General features: G+C 54.7%; 5 protein-coding genes across 5 annotated transcripts; 3 read left to right on the top strand and 2 right to left on the bottom strand.

Moving 5' to 3' along the window:
- The first annotated feature begins 657 nt into the window (after positions 1-657).
- Positions 658-2636, top strand: HD553DRAFT_314612 (uncharacterized protein). The gene is made up of 6 exons (XM_046180373.1): positions 658-951; positions 1030-1342; positions 1428-1485; positions 1556-1784; positions 1850-2170; positions 2259-2636. The coding sequence occupies exons 1-6, from the start codon at positions 784-786 to the stop codon at positions 2484-2486; spliced, it is 1317 nt and encodes a 438-aa protein (XP_046035236.1). The 5' UTR covers positions 658-783; the 3' UTR covers positions 2487-2636.
- HD553DRAFT_358457 (glycoside hydrolase superfamily) lies at positions 2460-5152 on the bottom strand. The gene is made up of 11 exons (XM_046183912.1): positions 4916-5152; positions 4816-4848; positions 4282-4710; positions 4104-4211; positions 3990-4037; positions 3805-3909; positions 3663-3729; positions 3245-3593; positions 3052-3183; positions 2821-2978; positions 2460-2759 (listed from the first exon to the last, which is right to left on the bottom strand). The coding sequence occupies exons 1-11, from the start codon at positions 5032-5034 to the stop codon at positions 2724-2726; spliced, it is 1584 nt and encodes a 527-aa protein (XP_046035235.1). The 5' UTR covers positions 5035-5152; the 3' UTR covers positions 2460-2723.
- Positions 5153-5682: 530 nt separating this feature from the next.
- On the bottom strand, positions 5683-8887 carry HD553DRAFT_325157 (uncharacterized protein; the record flags this gene model as incomplete). Its single annotated transcript, XM_046181573.1, has 11 exons — positions 5683-6037; positions 6144-6339; positions 6395-6461; positions 6720-6763; positions 7404-7626; positions 7931-8013; positions 8131-8266; positions 8354-8490; positions 8522-8585; positions 8667-8742; positions 8847-8887. The coding sequence occupies 11 exons, from the start codon at positions 8885-8887 to the stop codon at positions 5683-5685; spliced, it is 1422 nt and encodes a 473-aa protein (XP_046035234.1).
- Positions 8888-9698: 811 nt separating this feature from the next.
- On the top strand, positions 9699-11690 carry HD553DRAFT_314602 (uncharacterized protein). The gene is made up of 4 exons (XM_046180372.1): positions 9699-10192; positions 10256-10516; positions 10595-10930; positions 10987-11690. The coding sequence occupies exons 1-4, from the start codon at positions 10061-10063 to the stop codon at positions 11575-11577; spliced, it is 1320 nt and encodes a 439-aa protein (XP_046035233.1). The 5' UTR covers positions 9699-10060; the 3' UTR covers positions 11578-11690.
- On the top strand, positions 11691-13376 carry HD553DRAFT_314601 (acyl-CoA N-acyltransferase). The gene is made up of 7 exons (XM_046180371.1): positions 11691-11788; positions 11871-11926; positions 12014-12109; positions 12228-12428; positions 12552-12673; positions 12783-12819; positions 12906-13376. Exons 1-7 carry the CDS (start codon positions 11756-11758, stop codon positions 13132-13134), a joined length of 774 nt encoding a protein of 257 aa, XP_046035232.1. The 5' UTR covers positions 11691-11755; the 3' UTR covers positions 13135-13376.
- Positions 13377-15375: the final 1999 nt, after the last annotated feature.

The following is a 15375-nucleotide window of genomic DNA, read 5'->3' as shown; positions in this document are numbered from 1 at the left end:
AACCCGCTTCATCTAAGCGGACTTGCGACATTCTCCCGACTACCTGCGATTCACCTATAAGCACCCTACGCCTTACGACTTAGGACCTATCTCGATTAGCGACTTCCGCCGTAACAACATCTCTCCTCCCCTCCGTGCCAACCTTTGCTCTCCCCGCCAAGCCTGCCATTGTGACGACCTCTCTCCCTGTCAAGCCGGCCTCTGCGAGCACCTATCTCGTCGCCCCTCAGCCGGCTCTTGAGGACGATGATTTCGGCGCTCATAAAAGGGGCATCAGCAACAAAATGGAGCTGAAGACCCATGGCGGGCCGAAGAAGAGAGTGAAACCGGTCGCCGCGACGCAGGTCTACGAATCGGCGAGACAGGTCTACGTATCGGCGAGACAGGTCTACAAATCGGCGAGACAGGTCTACAAATCGGCGAGACAGGTCTACGAATCCGCTCGGAAGAAGCTTGCGGTGGAGCGGGTGGCGCTTATGAGGCTACAGCTGGCTGAAGCGGAGCGAGACCTCGACGACGTCTCCTGATCTTCTCGACGGCGCCTCCTGATATCCTCGACGACGTCTCATGATCTCGACTTTGTATTACATGTATTTTACGTATTTGTTCATCTGTATCAAAATCTGTGATTCCATCTGTCTGAGGCTGAACCGGCCGGGTCTCGCTGAACCACGAAACGCGTCATCTAATCATCTAATCATCTAATCAGGCATTGTATGTGGTTGTCTATATCAGCTATCATATATCATATGCATCCAGCGACTAGTCGCCTTGCATTCAATAATGGTATTCGACTCGTCTGGGTTATCAGCTAGCTTGGTAGGAAGTTCAAAGGATGGCAACAAGGTTAACAAGGTCATTGTTCATCCTGGTCAATCGATTCGGGGGACTTGTTCGATCGACAAACCGAGCGGGGTGGAAAAGGTCTGGGTGGAAGTCGTCGGGATACAGGTGAGCCTCTATCAATCTATCTACCTATAGCGCCATGGATATTGACGAGTCTCACGGATTCTTCCGTGGACGATTCAGTACGCTTCGGCCATCTCTGGCGGGGGAAAGACTGACGGTCTCACCGTTCTTGGCGGGATCGCTTCTGCCACGCTCGCCATAAACCAACCCAGCCGTGCCCCGACCTTGCATACCGACAAGACGTTTTTCAGGACCTCACAAGAACTGCAGCTAGCCGGCGGTAGCGGAAATGGACAATACAGCTTCGAGGTGGTCGTTCCGGAAGAGGAGGACGAGTTCGTCGACGTACTCGGGAAAGGATGGGGAAAGAGCGAGTTGCCGCCGTCTTTGTACTTAGGTAGGAGACATCTCGAAGGAGGAGTCATTGGCTTTAGTGAGTGGAACGACCATCCATCAAGCGGCAAGCGGTGTCATTGAGTTCTTATGCAATCGCTGTTTGGTCTGCGTACATTACACAGATCGGTACCACGTCACCGTTAGCGTGACCAGGAAGAGCTTCCTCAAACGCTCCACCAAGCGAGTACTACAATCATCTCGTCATCTGTACAGCGGGTTATGTACTAACATCCTCCTTTCCTGTTGTCAGGTCGATATCCCTTCCATTCTTCCTCATTCCAATCGACCCTAACCCTCATCCAAGCTTGGCTGCGATTGGCACGCTCTTGACCCCGCCTGATGTCATCCCGGAGGTCCCGTCTGGATGGATCGGGAGGGGTACAAAGGAGTGGGCGTTCAAGAAGGGCAACGGGTTGAAAGGGTTTATGAAAGGTGGGCGGGCCGAAGACGAGGTTGACGGAGAAAGGTTCGTTGTACAGGTGAGCCTCTCGGTGGCGATGTTGATGGGATTTATCACATCTCTTGATACGTGACACGTCGATAGATCTCGACGCCAGATATCCCTTCCTGGCCATCAGGCATTTCTATACCATACCACCTGACCATCGAATACCTGTCTTCCGCCGTGAACCCGACTACCTCGAACCCGATTGATCTAGCCCGGATTGATCCGACTTTACGGCTATTGAGGGCTTGCAAGATCGTCGTCGGCAAGGACAGCCAGTTCGTCACCGAGCCGATCAAGGGGAACGATTTCTCAGTGAATCGGGAAGGAGTTTGGGTGGGCGACAGGAAGCGAGTGGAGATGGGGGAGTTGAGGTGCACGACGTTGCCGAATGTCTCCAACGTTGGGATCAGGATGCAGGTGCGTCGTATCGTTTTCGCAGACATATATCCTTTGTCCGTAATTGCATCGTCATTGACTGAGCCGGTCGGTCATCGCCTTTTCGTAGTACGATCTCGAACTGGACATCTCTCTGCCCTCGGATTCCCTCTTCGGAAATCAATCTCATACGTTCGGCTTGTTTCATCCCAAGATCACATCCAACGTCCGACGGGCAGGAGCAGGATCTGGAGCTGGGGGGTCCGAGGTCTTACCGGCTTATAGCCAGGTCGAAAGTTGGGTCGGAGAAGAGTATTGGAATGGGGTAGAGGGCATCTCCAAGCTGAAAGAAAAATGAGGTGTAGCGTACGGCAAGTGGAGTGTGAATAGTAAGTCACCAGGGAGTTCCGTTGTTGTACTCAGTATCGCTCGAGAGATACCCAAATCTTCGTATTGGCCATGTCAAATGGATTGTCATATAATGCATGAATGAGAAACACGTTAACGAGTGTGAGAAGACCTATCTCGACCCTTCGAGAGCCCAATGAAACTAGAACATCCGAGTCAAAGAAATCTAGAAAATTTTACCGCATCCTCAGGCCGAGATGGACTGGTAACAAGCGGTTTGCTGCTAAGAGTCGAAAAAGGTCAGCTCGAGTCGCCGATGTCGAGAAACGGATCTTAGGACTTGCCTGAGATTGACACTGGTTAACAGAAACTCCAGCAGCACGACCGGCAGCCGAGTTGGCATACGATCCGCAGAGGTTGGACTGGTCGTCACAGCTCCTCCTAAGCGCGTCCGCGAGGAAGTTGAAGGTGTTGGTGCCCTCCTTCCACTGGTTGCCGGAGGCTGCAAAGTGGAATGAGAACGGTTCGAATCAGTAACTATTGCGCATAAGCATTATGAGCCAAATCCGACTCACCAGTGACAGGAGGCGCGGCAATGCCACCGAGAGCGCCAGTGTACTTTTGTAGGTTTCCACCAGCGGGCACCGAAGTGGGGGTCCCAGCAGGCTTGGTCGAGGTACTAGTGGGAGGCTTGCTCGAGGTCACCGCTGATTTTGAACCTTCATTAGCGTCACGATCTAGGAAGCGCTTTCTAGGATGAGTCCTTACCAGGAGGGGTCGACCTGCTGGTGGTGGTGGGAGCGGCCGAGGAGGCGGCCTTGCTAGTAGTAGTGGGCTTGGGCGAGGTAACAGCCTGGCTGGTAGTAGAGGGTTTGGCGGAGGTGGCGGCCTGGGAGGTGGTGGTAGGCTTGGCCGACGAAGAGCTCGAGCTAGGTCGAACGGCAACGGCAGAAGAAGACGAGGCCCTGGTCGAGGTCGAGCTGGGAGCAGGAGCGGGCGCAGGGGCAGCGCCAGCACCTCCGGGCAAGTACGGGTTGACGGCGGCTGCTACCAAGGCGTTGTCGGTGTTTCCGTTCGGAATGGCCGAAAGAACGTAACTCGAGTCGAAGGCACCACCCTGAGGACATTGGGAGAGATAAGTACGCATAGTATGGACGACATCTCAAAAAGCCTCGACGATACTCACACTCCAGATGACAAATCCGATGATGCTGGAAGACTGGTCGACAACGGTCTTGAGCTGAGCAGCGAGACTTTGACCATATTTTGTTTGAACACGCCATCAGCGTCCAATGCGATCATGGCGCCCTAACCCATCAGCCACTCACGCGGTCTTGCAGCTAGCATCGGGACCAGCACCGGTTTCGCTCAAGATGGCTTGACGACCCTTGCCCTTCAGATAGTTGGCGAGGTTGTTCATCATGGCAACGTTGCTATCCCAGACCGACCATATAGACCGTCAGATCCAGCGAGGGTGAAGTGAGGTGAACGTGGTGAGGAAAATAAAACTTACTCGGTGGTGCAGTCGGCGTGAGTACCCGAACCGTCCGAGTCCAAGTACCTATCACAAGTCGAATAGCAACAGGTCAAGATACATTGCGAAGAAGTCAAACATTCGGGTACTTACTGGTGCACGTCGAGCAGGAGCTTCTCCTTTCCACCGGCAGGGTCAGTGATCTGGACGATCGGGTCGTTGGTCCCATCGATCCATCGAGGCGCGTGAGTCCATTCTTGACTATGGTCACAACGGAAAGGGACACGTTAGATACGAAATGGTCAGCAAAAGGAAGACGAGCCCGACTCACCCGGGAAGCAAGATGTATTGCGACGTAGCGCCGGCGGATCGAATGGCATTGACCGAGACCTGGAGCGTCTTGGCGAACGTCCCGATGTTAGGAATATCGTGAGGTTCGTTCATCAACCCGAAGATAACTTTGGCGTTCGAGCTGTACTTCTTGGCCAACTGTTCCCAGACGCTAGCCAGCTGAGCGTCGGTAGGTCCACCTTGTCCGACGATCCCGCCGTTCCAACGAGCATAGTTGTGGAGGTCGAGGATGGCGTAAGCGCCCTTGGAGAGGGTGTATTGGACGAGCTTGTCGTAAGCGGTAAACCAGGAAGGGTTGAGGGTCCCACCGAGTTGACCACCGACGGCGGGGTTCCAGCCAAAGGGAAGTCGGAAGACGTTGGCTCCGTTCTTGACAAAGTGGTCGATTTGCGAGGTGGCAGGGTTGGAGCTGGACATCGGATCGACGTAGTTGCCTGTGGAGTCACGTCGTGGTTGTCCATGTTATCCTTCTGCCATACAATAACAGTGCGAAAAGGAATGCTTACCCGAGAACCCTCCGTTGGTATCAGTACCAAAGTCGAATCCGCTGCGTGGTGATAATCGAAGTCCTTCAGCTCCGGGCTCACAAACCTCTAACTTCGATCTAAACTTACGCAATGTTGAACCCTCCCAACCTAGGAAGAGCTCGCTTCTCGATCGGGGAGGGAGTGGGCGCAGCCCTGACTACCGCCGCGAGGGCCGTGGAGATGATGGCGAAGCTGGAGAATCGCATCGTCAAGATGTCGAGATGTTTTTTTTTCGATGAGTTTGAGGGTGTATGTGATTGGAAAAGGAAAAGAGAATGACGACAGATGGATGTGAAGGATATAAGAAGAGATCAACGATGAGGGAGGGGGATGGCCGGGATGAGGATGACTCCTGGCTCCATATATATACTCGCGGATGATCCATCATCGCTCCTCGACCCGACATCAATGGGGGAAATCGAACCGAAGAGTGGAGGCTGGTTGGAGTGAGGCGACCGAGGACGACAGCAACAACAACGGTCATCGACATCCGATCCATCTGATCTCGACATCCCGAAATAGGCTCCGCGAAACGACAACGACCACGAAAGGGGGGAATATGATGAAACGCACGACGCGCGTGGCGGCCGACCAACTGGGGCGGGACAGCCACGGGCCGGTGGAACATCCATTCGATCGACCCTTCCTTTGAGGATGGGTCTGATCGGATGGCCCTTCTTTTAGGTTTGGAACGTTTATTTGACCCCGCCGCCTTATGACCAGTAGCCGTTCGACATGTCACCAAAGGAGGTCGGGCAAGACCGGGTTGTCGTAGCACACACCCTACCTCGAAACTGATGAAACGTGATCGAAGATCGAAGACACCCTACCATGAGACCGATGAAACGCTTCGATCACGTTTCGATCGACGACAAGCATACAATTCGCCACGACACGGCGCCATCAGCATGATCCGGATGTCCCGGAATAGCTGAAACGTGAACAGAACATGGACCCCATCGGACAAAGGCAAGCACCTGTCGGGACGCACTCGATTCTTCGTTCACGAGCTTATTAACGGGCATGTGTTCCTGCAATCCGCGCGCATCCGTAGTGAAAACCCGTTGGCGCAGCGGAAACCTGCTAGACACCTTTTCCAGGTCCTGCAATTCTGGCTCGCGGTTGTGCTCGTTAATGTCGTTCTTAGGAAAACACGATGGATTCATCGTTGTCTCGGTCGTGACTAGCTGGCGACGCATTTGCCGGTATCTGGGGACTGGATTCGCTCGGCTTCATCAAAGTCCAGATCAAGACCAGTATTGTTGTCACGGTCGGTGCCAAGGTCGTCACGAACCCTCAAGCCTGAAAAACTCACAACATGTCCACCCAAGTTGCCATTCTCCCCTCCCCCCTATGGTCCACAATCTGTGATTCCTTGTCAGCTTGACAAGCTGGGATTTGTCCGATGTTTTCACCCAAAACAAGCCCGACATCATCTGGGCAGCAAACCAGTTGATAACAACCATTCAGCGGGACCTGTCTGTCAAGTAGAAGGTCTTGAGATAAACATCCTACAAAAACAAGTTTGCTTTCGTCATGACAAGCCCTCACCGCCGCTTCGCTCACCTGTTGCATTGATACCAGGCGGCAGGTGAGGCTCGGATACGTATTTGCAGCCGAGCCTCGTGGCTTCCTGCAGGCAAACACGCGGAGGGGAGACGCAGACGCGCTTTCTTTTGGGTTTTAGTTGCCACTTTGAGCGGGCCAGCGAGGCAGCGGGTCTACGGACCACGCAGACTTCTCCCTTGGATAGCTCTTTGCGGTTTTATACAGTCTTCGTGAGTGCAGTAATTCGATAAGTCAGATCTCTCATCCGCAAAAGATGCACGTTGGGATGTCCGAAAAGAATTCGAGGCAATTCGACCTAGCAACGGCGGATAGCACTACCGACCGTGCGGACGTCATTCATGGCGGCCCTCTCGAGATAGGGGTCATCTAGTAGAAATAGGGAACGATCAGTCGGTATCCCTCGCATGGCAGCTCGACGATGGTGGATCGAACCGGAACCTTGCGGAGACTCAACCTCGCTCGTCAATAGCCAAATCCGGTGTTGCATTTCGGCCTGTTCCCTTATGGGAAGGGGTTTACATGGCATGTTTCCTGATGGTGAGGTGCTAAGAAAAAACGGCTCGTCCCTTAGGGAAGTCGGTGCTGCGGGGGATAGGCTATTGGCGAGGTCTGACGGGAGTCCGTAAAGGCGCGAAGGTTCGGTCCATCCCGTTTGGCACCGATTCAACGTCAGCCGGGTAATTGGGTCGGGTCGTGAGGTTACTGTTCTTCGACATTACCAACACCTACACCATCGACTCCTCTATCAATATCGACCGGGGTCACACCATCGTTGAGGCGAGGCGGTCATTACAAAAATGATTTCCAATCACGCGAGCTGGACTTGGTCGCTTGAAAATGGACGGAAATACTGCTGCTCGTGGGATCTCTCGAAGAGCCATATCGACATCTACAGGCCTGGATCTATGAATCGCATAGTTCTGTCGCCCAGAATCAAGAGTGAGTCGACACGACGTGACCGACCGTCCCGGCGCGACTTTCCCATGTCCTGCAGCGTTATCCTTACCGACAGTGTCATGCGGACAGCCATTGAAAGGGGCTGCGGTGTGATGCATGTCCGGAAGGACAATACGTGTTGGGCGGAGGGGAAGGCGAGAACGGGGACGACATGATATAGAGTACCAGAAGCGACAAGCGCTGATCGCGTCATCTTCAAAACCCGATTCTAGTATCGACGCGATCCTGCTCGAGTTGCTAGGCTGAGACGCCAGGAAGAAGCTTCGAGCCCCCTACGCCCAAACGGACATCCTCATGACGCTATTTCGACCCTAGCTTACAGACCGGTATGGCCTCAACCGCTCGGTAGTGCGATTCGCCCTTTCAATAAGGGAGGTAGCTTTCGAGTACCTACGAATCGCCCTGTTTCTAGGTGGTTTGTTCACGACTTCCGATCGCTCGTGCGGTTCGCACGGCCCGTGGTCAATGGATCCAGGAAGGGGGCTGGCCGCCTCGTGTTGTGATCGGCTGCGACGCGAGCGCGTGCCCGAGGTCTCGGGTCCACGCGGATCGAAAGGTGGATCGACCGTGTCTCACTTCGTGACCTAGCAAAGTTCTGGCAGCCAAGCTAGCGATCCAAGACGGCCCTTCGTAGAACTCAGAGGCCCAGAGGGAGCGTTCTGGATCGTATCGGAAAGTTCTGGATGTAGGGGCCCGGTGGTATAGTGAGTTTTTTTTTCGCATTCGTGGTCGTGGTCGTGCATATAAGATTGCTCAGCCTTGTGAAAGTAGCTAACGGTGCAAATGAATCGCTCTCGACGATATAGTACAAAGGTCGACAAGACTCGGTTGTTCTTGCAAAAAGCTAGAGAAGCCCGGGATACCATTGACGAATACCTCCCCTATCCCTCCCGGGCCGCCGCAGCCCGCATGCTGTTCATCACGAGGAAAGTGACGATTGCTGTCAGCTCGACCGACTTGGGTGTACCAGGAAAGAGATCGAGGACGGGACCGACTCACTAGGCTTGCGGCGTGAAGATGGCTTCGGCTGGCGCAATACGTGCTCGAAGCGAATTCATGACGAACGTATTGCGCAAGGACGGCTACGAGCGAAGAAAAGAGGAAGGCATAGAGAGAAGGATCGGTCAGCCGGGATCCTGATAGATTGACGAGTCTCGTCAGACGTACCAGTGGCTTTCCGTCTTTGAAAGTCTCGTTGATATCCTCGGTCTTGACGAGGCGGCAAGAGGCACTGTACCAGCGAGACGTCATTGCGGCAGATCAGCAGGATGGACGAGGTTGCATCGGACGTTGGACAAGAGGACCGACCTACCTTCAATGTTGGGGTGCATCTCCTGTTCGGCCGTCTCCATTCGAGGCCGGGGTTGTGCTGCCCGTCCGGCCGTATCCTATCGAGACCGGGATGAACGCTCCAGAGCTGAGTGCGAGACGACGTCGACGCCGAAGATCGAAGTCAGAAAAGGCACGAGTAGACGGGAATCTGGGTACTTACGGGAAGCGATGATGTCGAAGCGTTCCCGTCCTATCCGCCATCTGCCAATCGACCCTCGAGATCGGTCACGTGCACTATCGAAAATGGCGTTGGTCAGCTCGTGGTCAAGGACGAAGACATTTATACTTCTCGTCGATCGATGTTCTCCGCCATTATCCCATTTCCTCGTCGTCGTCCCGATCCCATGCGTATTGCTACAGCTGGCAACGGGAGGTGTCATCTTTCCCGCCCAACGAAGGGCTTATGGGTCCGAGCGTGAGCCCTGGTCCGCCCTGGGCTGCAGTCACGCATGGGTCACCGCCCTGCCGAAAGGGGATCCGCTCACCGCCGTGCAAAGGGTCACCCTGTACTAAAGGACGTAGAGGACGGCGGGGCGGTCTGTCTTCGTCTACCAGGAGTCAAGCACGTTGCTATCTCTGTGATCGTCCAAGGAAGTCTACTCGTGAGCTCTCCACACACGAGTCGAGACCCTTATGCCGGGGCGCAATATACATCGCGAAGGCCGAACACAAGTAGCACAGGTTCGGGGTTGGTCGAAGATCTTCAGTGGGTCAGGCGTCCTTCCTGCTATCGGACGGACAAACCGAGGAAGTCGACCTCCCCGGAGGAAGGCCGACGACCTTTGCGTCGATGATTGCCTCCTATACCGGCGGTAGAACCAACGTAAACCCACGCTCTCTTGGTCCATGGCGAGACGGGTGGAAGGAAGGGATGTTGGTCGCCGGTGTGTCGAGCCTGATGATGAAGGGATGAAGGGTCGGAATGTCGGGCGAGATGGCGAGCCGTGAAATGATGGTCCGGATTGAATGGAGGGAGAAAAGGGGGGTTCACGCGGAAGAGGGGGGGGTGGAGGGTTATATCATCATGGGGGGGGGGAAGAGAGTGGACGACGCGACTCGCGAGGCGTGAGAAAGCGAAAACAAGGAGAAACGCGTGAGAAAGGGGAGAGGAAAGCAACGGGGGGCGACGGGCCCGATCCCCAGCAGCGCTTCACCGCTCCACCCGCTTTCCAGCGCTCCTCGGCCTGTCGGACTTAACGCAAGACACGATCACAACAAACACGAGCACGCAGCACGCAGAGACGTGGAATGGAGGACTTCTCGACATCAACGTATCAAAACACACACTCGACCGTCACATTCAGATCGTCAAAAGCCCACAACACTCGCATCGCCCTTCCAATCAACTCGTGATCCCTTTCGAACTACCAAATCATGGCCCCCAAATTCTCTCCCTCTCAGCTCACCGCGGTCGACTCGACGAGCAAGCCCAGCCGTCACGTCTGCTTGTACGGACGGGCAATCTTGGGCAATCTAGCGGACCTCAAACCAAGCACGACGACGACTGTAAGTAGATATAGATTTGGCTGACTCGGATTTCGCAGGCTGATATCGATCGACTACGCTCAGGCTGATATCGATCGACTACGCAAGAAGGCCGAGCACGTCATTCAGTCCGTGGAGAAGGACTTGGATATCAAGCTTCAGTCCGACGCTTTCGCCTTCATCCGTTTCGGTCGGGAGGCCCAGGCTCAGGAGATGCCGGGCTTGATCTTCTGCGCCCGCGGTGACAGCGCCGCGGCCAACAAGGACCGTGCCGCCGCCGAGATTGCAAGATTGCTCGCTTTGCAAGATTTCACCAGATTCGGGCAAGGTTTGAAATGCGTTCAGGTACGTTCTCGCGAACGAACATCCTTGTCAGCGAGCGATTTACTCATGAGCTTCGCGTCGTTCCATCCGGTCGTGTAGGTGTACTCGCCCGGGGGTTACTTTGGTAAACTCACCGTAGAATTGGCTGGGACCGATATCACCCCGGCTGCTCGTACTGCAGTGGCGGAGAAGGTCGCGACGATGGCTGGGTTGGGCACTCCTACCCATATCTTGCACAAGGTAGAAGACGACGCGAAGCAGATCTTCCACGTCGAGTACCGAATCAGCGACTCGGACGACGTCACCGCCACGGAGGATTCATGTAGGAAGCGGTTGCAAGCGGCTGCGACTCGGCTTAAACAGGGTCTTCGGGGGGAGTGCACGGCCGTCTGGCCCCACCCCCATCGTCGTAACGTTCATTGGTGCGGACCCAAGGTGCGTCGACATGGTGAAACATCGAGACCAGGATACTGAAACGATTTGTCTTACAGGAGCTTTTGAAGAAGGGCGGCACTTGGGATCAGGGCGAGACGTTCGTTCGAAAGTACGGTGCGAAATCCCAGCCATCCTCTGGGCCATCCGCTGCGCCTTCGCCTTCCGCTGCGCCTTCCGCTGGGCCACCCTCTCGGCCATCCTCTCGGCCGACCGCTGCGCCATCGGCTGGACCATCCTCTCAGCCGTCCGCTGCACCATCGGCTGGGCCTTCCTCTCGGCCATCCGCTTCTCGGCCATCTGCTGCGCCGACCGTCACGACGACGATGGGCTTCGGATCGCTCGCTGTCACTGTGACCGAGGGCAAGGGCAAGGGGAAGAAACAGGGACGCGCTAGGGAGATTAGCGAAAACTCCCAGGTCAAGGAGCTTGTCCCCCGCAAGAAGCGCAACCTGCCGGAGCCCGAAATCCGTCCTGCTGTTTCTGAGCAGCCCGCCGCCGGACCTGCTATCGAGCCGGTAGCCACCCTCGAACGTCTTGATGCCGAGTTGGAGGATGTTCAAAGAAGGAGGAAAGCAGCCTTGGAGGACCTGTTGAGGGTCCAGGAGGCTGAGGCCGCGAAGACTCGAGAGAGGTTGAACGGGTTGTAGTCGGGTGTGGGGGGGGGGGTCGCGTCACCTCCGCGGGTCTACAGATCAACAGACATTGTATTTTGTATGAAATCTTATACCGATGTAACTCGACTGACCTTATTCAATTCGTAGACGGTCCCGATCCCCGCAGCACCTCTCATTACCCTTGCGTTCGCAACCTGCTCGATCCAGGACCATGGAACTTGATTCCGCAGCAGTTTGGCAACCTGTGCGTCACTTGGTCGATCGGTCCCTCGTCTGTTTCCAGCGGCGCCGGGATCTCTACTGATCTCGAGCAAACGGATTGACAGATCATGAAAGGATGTAAGCCGTCCTCGTCCTTACGGGTCGCAGGTGCCTCTTCGCCGTAAGTCCTACCATTTATCTCGAAATACGTCAAGTACAGGATCAGCAACAGCGGTGGAAGCTGACAAGCTCGTTCGTCAAAGGTCAGGTACGATGTAAACGTCCGGCTAGGAAGAGGGACAGACTTAGGAGAACCGTTGAGGAAAAACATCGAGGATGTATATTGGGAAAATATGGACGAGCTGTGAGTCGGTCTTGGATCGCTTCTCGCTATATCAGCAGCGATCCGTACTACTCAGAAAGACACGCTGGACCACTGATATCACGTATGTCGTTACATCCTTGCATCTTATCGCCAACAGCGTCAAACCGACCTCACTCTATTCTCCACCAAAAGACAAACACCTGGAACTGTTCGATCCGGAGCAATATTATCTTCTCTTTCACCCTCCTTCCCAGCCGACGGTGCTGTTGGCATACGTCGCGTTGAGGGTGTGCAAGGAGGATACAAAGGATTCGCTGGATACGGGAGACGAGGGGAAACAGGTGGACGTTCTCTACATGTGAGTTCCGCTTCGAGGGTTCCGCAACTCGGGAACTGTGCGACATTTCGCTCTGTGCGTTATCGAAACGGCGAGCTGACAGCTGTCTGTGCTGTTCTACTATCGCTCGGGTGTATGCTGCAGATATGAGCTGCAGACGGTCAAAGGAAATCAAGGACAGGGACTTGGTTCGGCGTTGCTCGAAGAAACGATGACAATAGCGGAAAAGATGGGGGTGTGCAAGGTCGTCCTGACTTGTCTAAAACGTGAGTCCTAGCTGCTCATCATGTCGGATCCGCCAATCATTTGCGTTCAAGGTCGTGAGGCTAGGCCATTCGTGTCTGCAGGTGATTGACTCTCGCTACTTCTTCACAGGCAACGTCCCAGCTCTACGATTCTACAAGAAGCACGGGCAAGTCGACCTAGAACCTGACCTTCCTACAAGCTTGTCAAGCTGACGAGCCAGAACCCGTGTCTTTTCTTTTCCCTCGAATACAGCTTCAAACCCGACGAGATCGACCCGACCTACTCTTACCGTCTCTCGCTCTTCACCCGGCTGTTACAAAGACAGCGTAATACGAAAGGAGGCGTAAAGAACAAGTCGGCGCTGTTGAAAGAGGTCGACAAGGACTGGGTCGAGGGCGACCTGGAGGGCAGGGAAGATGCGGATTATAGGATCTTGAGTAGGAGGGTCGAGAGCAAGGCAGAGACGTCGAGCTCGAGCTGAGGGGTGGTCCAGGAGGCCGGCATCTCATAGACCTGGTCGATCGATGGATTGATGGGCGGGTTCAGGTGAGAAAAGGTGAACCGACTACGCATAGCGCTCGAGACTCGATCGGCGGCCCTCTCGTCAGCACGACCGAATGTAGTAGGTCGGCACATATATCAATCCCATTGACCGTGATACTAGAGGCTAGAGGCTAGAGGATTGTCTTGTGGAAAGACTTTCCGTATCGACCAGCTACTACTACTCTGTACCAGGTTGGTCGCACTGCGCCTTGCAGTTTGCGCGCAGCGAGGACGTTTTGCTAATTGCTAAGCAGAAGGGATGGAATGGAATATGCATGTTCTTCAGATCTACCTACCATCGTATAGTCAACTTGCCGTATCCCCACATTTTATACTACTATCATGGTATCGATCTAGAGACGGCTATCGAACGAGCTCTTCCCCTTCTTCTTTCGTTTGCACATTCTTTTCGATCCACGTTACACGTTACATCAGCCTGGCCGCACCTTTTTTCTTCGGGGATTACAACTTTCCAACATCGCATCAAAACCTCGGGTCAACAGCTCCTCACCTCATATATCCACACTAGAGGTCCTGAATACAATCTACTGAGACGACAATACCGCAAATATGGCATATGACGCTATTAGGGATACACATTCCAGCCGCTCGCCCTCGGCCACACCTGTCCTCGATACCCACTATCCTTTCCCACCTGGACAGTCGACGAATGCACCCGGCAGGAATGGAGCTAGTCCGCATTATCAAGAGACGTCTTCTCCATATGAGAGGCAGCCGTACCCGGGACAGTTCGAACGTCAGGCATCGTCGAGACCTGGTTCATCAGGCGGGTTGAGAGGGTTGTTGAACGACGATGAAGAGCCGGGTATCTTTCCCGAACGCCGGTCGAGTGGTAGTATGCAGGGGCAGATACCTTCTCACAGGAGAGAGTATAGGCATCCATCCATAGGGAGCGTGCTAGGCGGTACGGGTTCGCCAGGGTCGATGGGGGAGGGGAGGAGTCTGAGCATGTTGCTCAATGGACCGACTGCCTTGGCGACCCCTTCATCTACGACGGCCATGACGCCAGGGATGACCCCGAGTCACTATCCATCGCCTTCTCCGCTGGGATCGAACATCAGATCTCCCCATTTCGCTATACCTACTTCAGCGGGCGGTCAAACGAGAGAATATCCATTCCCACCTACTCCGTCCGGGTCGTCTCAACATACCTCGCGGCCATCTCCCGCCCTGTACGGCCTTTACAACCCGCAGAAATCACCGACCTATCGATCTAGGCCTCTTCCACCTACTGCCATGGATTCACAGACTGGTTTCCCTCTATCGGGTTATCGGCCTCCATCACGAGGTGCACCAGGCAAAGCTCCTTCGCCATCCCCCTCGGTCACATCTATACATAACCTCATCTCCCCGACCTCGGAAAACAAACCTTACCGCTCACCGAGCACCGAGGCTAGGTCACTGTACGGGATGCACATGGTCGGACAACCTCAAACTCAACCACATACTCGAACGGGTACACCGAGCGATTCGTACTCGCATACGAACTCCATGCCTATCAGCCGGAGCACGAGCGGAGGTCTGCTCTTGGATCCGGACTCGAGGGACTATACTAGACAGTCCTCTATCCATATGGAAGGTCACGTCTCCATCTCCCCTGATAGGGAAAGGGAAAGGCCTGAACGTCGATCTTCGATCATGGGCTGGACGGGCGAGCCTTCCATGTCGATGTCCATCCCCATGTCTAATTCTATACCGAGCAGGTCGTTCAACCTGAGCGGTCTCATTTCGCCTTCCAACGAACTGGAACCTCCATCACAGGACGTCATACACAGATCGAGAAGACTCAGCGTGATCGACCTCGCCTCGCCTAGCCAAAATCCAATTCCTCTAGAGTCGTCTTCAAACAACAAGGAGATCAATCGCGCACATACAGTCGCCGAAACCGACAACGAGAACGCAATGATGGACGTGGATATCCCGGACGGGGCGAGCGCTTTAGATGTACTGGCGAGCCTAAGCGAGCGGGCGGGGTCGAGTCGGATAAGAGAGGATGACATACAAAGGAAGCAAAAGCGAGAGTCGGTCAGCGGGGTCGAGGTCGAGGAGGTCAAAGTGGCGGAGAAGACCGAAGCTCCGGTCTCGATCACGGTCCCCAGTCCTCGGGTAGAGAAAAAAGACGAAGATATGCAAGCGGATGTCGATGGAGACGACTTCT

This window comes from Filobasidium floriforme (assembly GCF_021052385.1).
Source record: "Filobasidium floriforme strain CBS 6241 chromosome Unknown HD553scaffold_16, whole genome shotgun sequence".
Lineage (NCBI taxonomy): Eukaryota > Fungi > Basidiomycota > Tremellomycetes > Filobasidiales > Filobasidiaceae > Filobasidium > Filobasidium floriforme.
This window is presented reverse-complemented; position numbering and strand designations above follow the sequence as displayed.